The sequence below is a fragment of the Corvus brachyrhynchos genome, unplaced genomic scaffold, assembly GCF_000691975.1.
Source record: "Corvus brachyrhynchos isolate BGI_N302 unplaced genomic scaffold, ASM69197v1 scaffold96, whole genome shotgun sequence".
Taxonomy (NCBI): domain Eukaryota; kingdom Metazoa; phylum Chordata; class Aves; order Passeriformes; family Corvidae; genus Corvus; species Corvus brachyrhynchos.
This window is the reverse complement of record NW_008238370.1, coordinates 216,955-227,659: the sequence shown is the minus strand read 5'-3', so window position 1 is coordinate 227,659 and position 10,705 is coordinate 216,955. Positions and strand designations below refer to the sequence as shown.

The window sequence follows — 10,705 nt, the reverse complement described above, 5'->3', positions numbered from 1 at the left end:
CCCACCCCCCCCCCCCACCCCCCCGGGGAATCTCGGCTCCCTCCCCGCTCCGGCTCCCGCAGCAGCTCCGGCCATGCCGGAGGTACCGGGATGGCTCCGGAGTTCGGGCGCTGCTCCCTCCTGCCCCTTCGCTGCCCCACGGGATTCCCAAGGGATGCTCAGGTGCGAAGGGGATTTGTATTCCTTCCCCAGCACGGAGGGATCGTGGAAGCAGCATCCCAGGAGCCTCTCTGCCTGCCAGGATGATCCCAGCGGGAGAGCAGGGTATGGGACACTCATTCCCTCCTTTTAATGACTAAAAACGAGCGAGGAGCTGGAACATTGAACCCCTGGCTCCTGCTCATCCAGCAGAACCTTTCCCAGCCCTGCCTGGAATCCTGGAGCTTCCTGCTGCTCCTGGATGCTGTAAGGAGCTCTCCAATGATACCCACGGAGCTCCGGAGGTTTTGGCTCTCCTGCCTCCTCCTTTCACTGCCACACGGGATTCCCAAGGGATGCCGAGGTGGGAAGGGGATTTGTATTCCTTGATCGTGGAAGCTGCATCAGCTGGCAGGAGCATCCCTGCCTGCCCTGGGATGACCCCCGCAAGTGCAGTTCCCAGACATTTGTTCCCTCTTTTTAACAATTCATAGGAGCAAGGAGCTGGAATATTGAATCCCCGGCTGCTGCTTATCCAGCAGAACCTTTCCCAGCCCTGGGCTGGAATCCTGGCGCTTCCTGCTGCTCCTGGATTATGTAAGGAGCTCCTTAATGATATCCACGGAGCCATCTGGCCCCAGCTTTGGGATGCAAATGCAATATGTTCCCTAAAAATAGCACAGCGGCTCCGTGGGGTTGTACAACACCTCCTGCTCCTCGGGAAGGAGGGAGCTGGGAAAGGAGGGAGCAGGGAAAATCCTCTCCAGGCTGGGGAGGAGCTGGACGAGCTCTGGAGCTGCGGCTTCTTCCCCTCTCCATGGCCCAGGGGTGGGGTGGGAGGCACCCAAGAAAGGAAAATGGGAGATAAATCAGGAATTTCTGTCAGGAAGCTCTGGGTCCCAGCCCAGGGTAGGTGGGATCTGGGATTTATCCTGGATATTTATCCCACTCGGTGCTGTAGGAATTCCAGAATCATGGAATGCTTTGGGCTGGGAGGGACTTCAAAGCCCATCCCATGGGCAGGGACACCTCCCCCTATCCCAGCCTGGCCTCGGACACTTCCAGGGTGGAATTCCAGAGGTGCCAGAGGGAAGCATTGGCTCCGTGCCCTCATCCCTTGGGATCAGATCCCGCTGCTTCTTTCCCAGCCTTTGCTCCATCCCAAATTCCCTGAGTGTCCCTCTTTTGCTGGCAAAGCCGATTTTCCTCTCTCTCCCGTTCCTGCCGTTCCCTTCCCCCTGAAGCAAATGGAAACGGCAGCGGAGGTGTCTCCACCGGGATGGCTCCAGACCTCCCTGGGCAGCCCCTCCCAGGGCCTGACCGCGCTTTCCAAGGGGAAATTTTCCCTAAATCCACCCTGCCCCTCCCCTGGCCCAGCCTGAGGCCGTTCCCTCTCCTCCTGTCCCTGTTCCCTGCCAGCAGAGCCCGACCCCCCCGGCTGCCCCCTCCTGTCAGGGACTTGTGCAGAGCCACAAGGTTCCCCCTGAGCCTCCTTTGCTCCGGGATAAATTTATTCCCTGAAATCCAGCGGGGCTGGGCTCGCTCTGCCCCCGCGCAGCCCCCGGGATGTCATTCCTGCCATATCCCAGCGGGAACAGCCCCTTTTCCCGGTGGATGTGGCAGACGTCTCCCTTTTATCCATGAGGAAATTCCTTATCCCCAGTTGCTCCCGGAGCTCAGCCCACGGCAAAAACACCCCCAGGACAAATCTGGTTTTCCCTGGAAAAGCTGCGTGGCCTCAGCTGGGATCAGCCCTCGGGTTCCAGCTTCACCTCCCCGTTCCCAGGCAGCTTCCAGGGAACTAAAGCCCCAATTCCGTGGAAACCAGAGCACACTCGGGCCAGCCAAACCGGCGGAACTGGTGCCTTCACAAGTCCAGGTTTTTCCAGGGTGGGATTGCAGCTCCTGCTTCCTTGGAGCCGCGTTTCCATGGCAATTGGATATTTTGTTTTAATCTGTAAATCTTTGTCTGGGAAAAATGCGAGCGTTGGGAGTTGGATCAAGGTTCCTGCCTGAATACAGAGGGGTTGGAGGGGCAGGAGATTCCCTGGGATCCCTGGCTGGGATGAGCCCGCGGTGCCCAGCAGGGCCTGGAGCGACCTGAGGACACAAATCCCAGTCCTGCGCACTTCCCGGAATAACGAGAGGGATCTGGGTGGATTTCGGGAATCTCGGGGTTGGTGGGAACAGGGAGCACACCCAGAGCAGCTCGGGGGGCTCGATCCCAGTGCTGGGAATTCCTGCCCTTCCCAGGGGTCACACAGGAGGTGGGGCAGCTCCTGGGAAGTGGGGGATCCCTGGAAGGTGGGGGATCCCTGGAAGGTGGGAATCCCCTGGAATTGGGAGTCCCTGGAAGGTTGGGGATCTCTGGGAAGTGGGAATCCCCTGGAATTGGGAGTCCCTGGAAGGTGGGGCAGCCCTGGCTCATCGTCCCCATGGTGACACCAAGCAAAGGATGCTGGAAAACCTTGGGATGAACTCAACATCCCACGGCATCTCCGGGGCGTGTCTGGCCCGGATCCAGGTCCTTCCTTCCTGAGGAACACCCGGAATCCCTCCAGGATGCCCAGGAGGCACATCTGGGTCCCTGCCAGATGTGGCTCCCCGGGCTCCATGGGGCCGCTGCCCCCCCCTCCCAAGCCTCTCCTGGGCTTTGGGGGCTCCTGGGGGTGGGAAGAGCTCCTGGAGACGCTTCCAGCCCAAGGAATTCCTTGGGAGGTTGTTCCCATTCTGCTGAAGGGAAACTGAGGCCAAGGACAGCAAAAATCTGGGAGAATCCAAACCTTTCCCAGCTCTGTTCCCTCTGCCCAGTGCAGGAGGAGATTGATGGGAATTGACTGAGGAATTCCCAGGTGGAGCCGTGTGGGACCTGCTCTGGCTTTCTCCAAGCAGGAATATCCCCCACGGAGCTGCTGGCTGGGATAACAATTCCAGAGGATAACAATTCCAGGGCTGGGGATAACAGTTCCAACCAGAAACCCCTCCTGGCTCCGGCTGTATCCTGATTTCCCAATAAATCAGTGCTGGCATCAGCTCCAGCTGTTCATTCCCGGGGCGTTGGATGTGTCCAGGCACAGGGACAGGGAAGCTCCCAGCTTTCGGCAGCACTTGCGATTTTAAATCCTGAATTTTCAGGGATGAGCTTGGTCTCAGCCGAGCTCTGCTGGAGCTCCTTGCCAAGTTTTCCAGGGATGCTCTTCCCAGAAAAGTCATGGCAAGGCAACAACAGGAGCAGGAAGCTGAGCTTCCCTCTGCAGCCAGCTGGGAGCAGATCCTGAGTTAATCCCAGATTTAATTAAAGCTCCTTTAATCCTGCAGGGAAAAGAGCAGCTTGGGATTTGTTGGGAGCAGGAATGGGTTTAATGTAGGATAATGCAGTTCTCTGAGGAATTTTGGATTATTCCCAACCCAGGATGGGCTAAAAACTGAATTTCTGGGCTCTGAGAGCGGGGCTGGAGATGAAGGAAGTGATCCCAACATCCCAAAGGAGGTTAAAAACTGGGAGGGACAGCCCAGCTCCCAAGGGATTGGGATTGGTTTGAGTTTCCCTGAGCCAATCCCAGGATTTCAGGGTTGTTTTCCCCACATTGACGGGTGATTATAAAAACTGGGAAGGGAAGAGCAGCGGCTCAGCCCCAGAGCTCCAGGAGGTTTTCCCAGAAAAAGCCATTCCAAGTGCTGTTAAAATTGGAAAAAATTGGGGAAAAAAAAATTCAAATTGGAAAAAAATTCCTAAAATTGGAAATATGAATAAAATCATGGATGGGATTTTTCCTTGGGACGTTCAGAGTCCACGGAGCCCTTTGGGATTTGCTGTGTCCAGGGAAAATTCCTTCAGAAATGAATGACCCCAATCCCAGGTTTTTGGTGCTGCTGGTCCCTCCCTTTTCCCTCAATTCCAGGAAAAGTTTCATCCCCACTAAAGCTCCTGAATCCCAGCATGGACTGGGAATATTTAGGATGCAGTTAATGAGTTCTGATCCAGGCGTTTCCATCCAAGCTGGGCTTTTAACTTCCCTCTCCTGGCAGCAAGTAGAAATTTTGGAAGGAATAGACTTTTTAGGGGAAGGGACAATTTTTCCGAGCCAATTCCATGTTTATGGTTTCATCCCGGTGCAGGAGAAACAAGGAAAGCTGTCTGGGCTTGGCAGCTCCTCTAAAAAAAATCCCGTTTATTTTGTTCTCCTGGTTATCATCACTGATGGAATTCTGTAATTGTGGGGCTTTTTTCCAACGTTTTTTTCCATGGTGTGGCCTTTCCCTCCCTTTCCATGGGCGCCGCTGGCTTCATTCCAGGATTTCCCCTTTAAAATTCCAAATCCTGCTGGTTTTGAGGTAATTTTGGATACCTGCAGGCTGGATCTTGGTGTGGATGGACAGGGATTTACCCATGGATACACCTGGGCATGGCCCCTGGGCATGGGAAATCCGTGGAATTCAAGCTGGGGCAGGTGCAGAAATGGGCAGAGCGATTCTGGATGGAAAATATTTTGGGAAAACAATTCCTGTTGCCCAACAAATTAAACGAAACAAGAATTTTTTCATCGGAGGTGTCAGGGAATTACTGAGGGAAGCAGATGGAATCTCCTCCGGAGTGCTGGAAGGGGATCAACACCCGGCAGAGCCGTGGGGGTGGGTGGGATCGGCAGGAGCGGGAACAGCGGGAGCTGGAGGAGTTGGGGGAGCTTGGGAAGAGTTTGAGCCTGGCTTGGTCTGGGATTTGGGCAGCTGGGGCAGATCCCGGGATGCTGTGGGGCTGTGGAGATGAGATGGGATTGGGATGGGACTGGGATGGGACTGGGATGGGATTGGGATGGGATTGGGATGGGACTGGGATGGGACTGGGACTGGGATGTTCTCCATCGCCGAAGGCATTTGGGAAGAGCTGGCAGGGGGTTGTTCCCCAAACTGCAGGAATGTGCGGATCCAGAGCAACTCCTGGCTGTGGCTTTGCTGAGCTGGGAGGTGACGCCTCGGAGGGGCTGGAAGGGGCAGGATCGGAGCACTGGGATGCTCCCGTTTATCCCGGCAAATCCCAGCCTAAACCCATCCCCACCTTTGTTTGTTTGCCTTTGGAAGCTCCTGGGTGGGCAGGGTCAGTTTAGGTGGGATTTGGGGAAGGAATTCCTGCCTGGGAGGGTGGGACGGAATTCCCAGAGCAGCTGGGGCTGCCCCTGGATCCCTGGCAGTGCCCAGGCCAGGCTGGACATTGGGGCTGGGAGCAGCCTGGGACAGTGGGAGGTGTCCCTGCCAGGGCAGGGCTGGCACTGTGGCTTTAAGGCCCTTTCCAACCCAAACCATTCCATGATTCCATGATTCTGTGAGGAAAATCCTCTTGGGAGAGGGCGGCAGATCCCTTCGCCAGAGTTAAATCCGGAATCCCTGAGATCCACAGAACCTCATCCAGTGTCCCCTGATTGTCCCCTTGTCCCCTGCCCGTGTCCTCCCAGCCCTCTCTGCAGCCCCTGGAGAAGCAGCTCCTGGCTGGGAATGGTTGGGATTCCCGGCTCCCGGGATTCTCCAGGAGCTGTCAGAAATTGAAATGCACAATGAAATAGTGGGGAAATCCTGCGGAATAGTGGGAAGCTGAGGAATGATTCATCCTCCTCCAGAAACTCCTGGGATGTGGAGGTGGCACTGCTGGCCACCAGCGTGGATCCAGATCCGGGAATGTTCCAGGTTTAGAGCAAATGGGGCCTTGTTAACAACTTCCTCGTCAATGCTGGGTCCCAGATGGAATCCCGGCTTTGTTGGGATGTGAGAGCAGCAGAAATCCCGAGGAGAGGAGGTGACAGCCTGCGGGGCTGATCTGATCCCATCAGTTCCACTCCTGAAGTCACTTTGGGACTTCTTCCCACTCCTTTGAGTGGAAAGGAGGGACTGACCTCGAGTTACTCCACGTGGATTCAGGATGTGGGAACCTCCCATCACCCGAGCTCTCATGTGTCCGAGCCCAAAAGGCTTTTCCAGCTTGGAGCAGCTGCCAAACCCAAAATTCCTTGGAATTTAGGACATTTTTGATGTCATTTCATGACCAACATTCCCAAGTGGCCTCGGGCTGTGTCAGGGATGGGACAGCAGAGGGGCATCCATGAATCCATGAATCCTCAGCACTGGAGACCTCAAGGAGCGTGGGAAGGGCTCGGGTTGGGGACAGAGGAGCTGGTTTGGTTTGGCGATGTGGGAACGTCCCCAAAGTGTCCTGGGACTGAATTCCAGTGGGAAAAGGGAGGTCCCCTCCTGGTTTCTCTTCCTTGGAAGTTCAGCCCAGGCTGGAGCCGCTGGGATCAGGAGCCGGGATGCTCCTGGTGCCGATGGGAGGTGATTTGGGATGAGGCCCGGGAGTGGGCTGCTCCCAGCAAATCCTGCTGCTGGATTTCCTCCCTCAGATCCCAGGGATCCGATCATCCAGGTGGGAACATTCCAGCTGTTCTGGAGCTCCTTAACCTCCCCCTTCTCTTCCAGAGGAGACGACGTTCGAGGCCGGAGTCAAAGTGCAGATCCACAGCCAGTCCGAGCCTCCCTTTGTCCAGGAGCTGGGATTTGGGGTGGCCCCCGGATTCCAGACCTTTGTGGCCACCCAGGAGCAGAGGGTAAGTCTCAAATTCCTGTTCCAGCCCAGGATCCCTCCGGGGCTCCGTGGGAAAGGTTCCCTCTCCATGATTGATGCCCCTTGGATGCATCCCCGTCGTTGACAGGTTTTTGATGCCTTGCTTCAAACTTCCTGGGATGGGGGCAGCTTTTCCGGGTTATTTCCCATGCGGTCCCGCAGTCCTGCATTCCCGCAGTTCCCCAAAGTCCCACAGTAATTCCAGCTCCAGGAGGGATTTCATCCCTGGTGACTTCCCTGCTTTGCTCTTCCGTGGTTGGAGTTGAGCCGCAGCAGCTCTGAGTGTTGGGTCCTGTCCAACCCGCTGGGGTTTTCCCAGGAAAACACATTCCAAGGGTAGAGAAAGAGGCAGGAGGAGAGAGTTTCCTGATGGAGAACAGTGGGAATCTTCCAGATGACACCAAAATATCCATGGGATTTATGAGAAACTCTGCTGGGATACCTGGGAATCACCGGCTTCCCTGGAAACCAGCAGAGACACATCCACAGGGAGGGATGGAGGGATGGATGGAGGGATGGAGGGATGGAGGGATGGATGAGGGGATTGACCCCAGATCCTCCTCAGGCACATGGAAAAAAGCCAGTGGAATAATTCTTCCCCCCAGCTGGACAGGGATGGATGGGCAGGGATGGGCAGAGATGGATGGGCAGAGATGGATGGGCAGGGATGGGAAGGGCAGGGATGGGAAGGGCAGGGATGGATGGGCAGAGATGGATGGGCAGAGATGGATAGGCAGGGATGGATGGGCAGGGATGGGCAGAGATGGATGGGCAGAGATGGATGGGCAGAGATGGATGGGCAGGGATGGGAAGGGCAGGGATGGGAAGGGCAGGGATGGGAAGGGCAGGGATGGGAAGGGCCGGACAGGGCATTGTGTGGTGCCTGATGCTCAAAGATTTTGGGAACAGCTCCTGGAGCTGGCCCCACCTGGCAGCTCCAGCAGTGATGGAGAAGATTTGTCTTCCTTAAAAATCCCATCCTGGCGAAGATTTGGGAGCTGGAGCCTGCGGAGGGGATCTCCAGGACTTTGGGTTAAATTGGGGCAATTCCGGGGCTTTGCTGAAGCTGCTGGAAACCTTCCCCATCCCAGAGTTTCCATTGAAAACGGAGAATTCCAGTCGGGAGAACATCCCTCCCCAAAGCCCCACATGCCCCTTCCACATGGGAGGGGCTGAGGACAGAACAGATTTTGGGACTTTCAGCTCCAGGGTTTCCCTTTTTCCGTGGATTTTGTCAGAGTTTTGCTGCTGGGAGAGGGAAGGGCTCATTCCTGGGATTTTCTGACTGGTTTGAAATCCTCTGAGGGCTCCAAAGCCTTTTCCCAGGAGAGCTGGAGGGATCTCCGGCATTCAGCTCCCACCCCAATCCCTGTTCCCAGAAAGTCATTTTTAACCTAATTACAGCCATTAACAACCTCCTCTAATTAATTATCCCTCGGGGACCTTCTGGGCTTCCCCCACCTTCCCGATGTGCAGCTTTTATCCCAATCCCTGGTTCAGTCTGGCTTCCTCCAGCTAAAGCTCTCTATCTGTGCTGCTCCTTTAATAAACCAGAGCCAAAGGTGGAAAAGCTCCAGGAAAATCCGCCAGGGACTGAGCCCAGGCAGTTATTGGGGTCCTGACCCCGGAGTTTTACACCCTGGGCCATAAAAGAAATGATCCTGCAGCTGGAAAAAAACAGGGATGAAGATAAAGGGGAGCTCGTTTCCCATCCCCCAGCTCAGAGCAGCCTCCAGGATTTAAAAGCTCTTTTTGCAGGGATAAAAAGTGTGGAGTCGGGAAGATTTGGGATGGGGGGAAGCTGTGGATCCTCTGTGGGACAGAATTCGGGGTGTTGGGGGGTTCATTCCTGGCTCTGGAATTCCTGAAATTCCATTCCCTGTGACCCAGCTCAAAGCCCTCCCTCCCTTCCCCATCCCACTCCGGAAATCTGAGCATTCCCTGGGTTTTGCTGCCTGAATTCCTGCTTTTCCATAGGGGCACCTGCTCGGCCCCAGTGAGGATTCACATCTTGGGACCGGGGGATAAATCCTGGTTTTTCAGAGCCTCCCCAAATCCCCCTGTCCAGGCCAGCTCTGGCTCCATGGCTGGGATCTCATTAAATCTCCCTTCACAGGGAGCTCTCGGGCTGGAAAAACGGGAATTAATGGGAATTAAATCAGCTTTTCCTCCTCCTCCTGCAGTGGCTGAGCTCACGGGTCCTGCGGGGAGACCCTTTTGGGATGCATTTCCCACTTTGGGAGTTGATTCAGGAGTGACCTCGGAGGGACCTGGCAGGGTCGGGGTTGGAAATGCTGAGTCAGCAACAAAAACCCCTCCAAAAGCAATTCCAGCCAGAGATTTGTCCATGAAAAGTGGTGGAGAGGTCAAAGAGGCCAAGCTGGCCCTGGACTCATGGCCAAGGGAGATTTTCCTGGCTAAAAAAAGCGGGATTGTCCAGCCTGGAGGGGACACCGAGGGTGACTAGACTGTGATCTTCCAGGACCTGAAAGAACTGCAGGAAAAATGGAGAGGGAACATTTCCAAGGGCTGGAGGGACAGGGAATGGCTTCCCACTGCCAGAGGGCAGGGCTGGATGGGATCTTGGGAATTGGGAATTCCTGGCTGGGAGGGTGGGGAGGGGCTGGGCTGGAATTCCCAGAGCAGCTGGGGCTGCCCCTGGATCCCTGGCAGTGCCCAAGGCCAGGCTGGACATTGGGGCTGGGAGCAGCCTGGGACAGTGGGAGGTGTCCCAGGGGTTGGAGCTGGATGGGTTTAAGGTCCTGCCCAGCCCAAACCATTCCAGGATTCCATGAGATCTCAGACTGGAGCGATCCCTGAAGTTCCCCAAGGAAAGCAAGGGCAGCACCCGGTGGATGATTGGAATCAAAACAGGAGACTCCAGAGGGAGGAGGCTGGAAAATCCCCCTGGATGCCGCTCCGGGCCCGAGTGCAGAGGGAAAGGAGCTGGAATGGTTCCCATGGATCCGGGGGCCCGGAGTTGCTGCCGTGGGCTCTCACCCCATTTCCCGTGGGATGACCCCCCACGGTCCCATCCCAGCCGTGGCTCCCACAGGGATGCTCCGGGATCTCCGGGAGCATTTCCATGGCAATTCCTGAGTGGATGGATGGGGTTTGTGTGCTCGTGGATGGGAGCTGGGCAGGAGCTGGCACAGGGGAGGATCCAGCACCTCCAGAGGGATCCCAAGGGAGGCCAGGACCCCCTGGAATTGGGAATTTCCTTTCAGTTCCCAGCGCTCCTGGATTTGGATGGATTCCCTTCCATTTTTCCCCTTTCCTGGCACTTTCGGGTGAGCCTGGTGTTGGGATCTGCCCCTCCAGACCTTGGGAAGCTGCGCTATCCCTGCGCTATTCCCCTTTTCCCTGACCGTGGCACCAAGGCTTGGACGGACACACCAAAATCCACATTTTTAAGGGCTGATCCCGTGGAAAAAGAGAAATTCCTCCTTCCTTCCCCTTTTCTTGGCTGGTTTTTGCAGCATCCCAGCATCACCCAAACCTCTTCTGTCAGGAATGGGATTGGACTTCCCAGCAGAGCTGCACAGGGCATTCAGGGGGGATGGAAAACACCAGGAAAAGGGCAATTCCTGCCAGCTTGGCCACAAAGATTCCAGAGGCTGCAGTGAAGCCCCGGGTCCGAGCTGGAGCGATGCTGTGTGTGGAGGTTTTATGGGATAGAGAGCAGCAGGAGCTGCAGATCCAGAGTGGGATTTGAGAGGCAGGAAAATGGGATTGGGAGCTGGCAGTGATGACGTGGAAACCCCAATTCCCAGTCAGGGGGGAGCACTGGGATTTGGGAACTGGGAGGAATCAAAGAACATTTCCCATGTTCGAGGTGGCATTTTACACGGGCTGGAGGGACAGGACACAGGGAATGGATCCCAGTGCCAGAGGGCAGGGCTGGATGGGATATTGGGAATTGGGAATTGTTCCCTGGGAGGGTGGGCAGGCCCTGGC

At 56.0% G+C, this 10,705-nt stretch overlaps 1 protein-coding gene across 2 annotated transcripts in view; it reads left to right on the top strand.

The window, feature by feature from the left end:
* The window catches only part of LOC103616996 (acid-sensing ion channel 2), a 393,907-nt gene that overhangs the window by 369,128 nt on the left and 14,074 nt on the right, over positions 1–10,705 (top strand). For both annotated transcript variants that reach the window (XR_001862554.1, XM_008635250.2), the window contains exon 3: positions 6,604–6,731. Coding sequence is in view for 1 of the 2 variants with exons in the window: in XM_008635250.2 (XP_008633472.1) it covers positions 6,604–6,731 (128 nt within the window). In the remaining variant the exon portion in view is untranslated. The remainder of the gene's footprint in view (positions 1–6,603; positions 6,732–10,705) is intronic.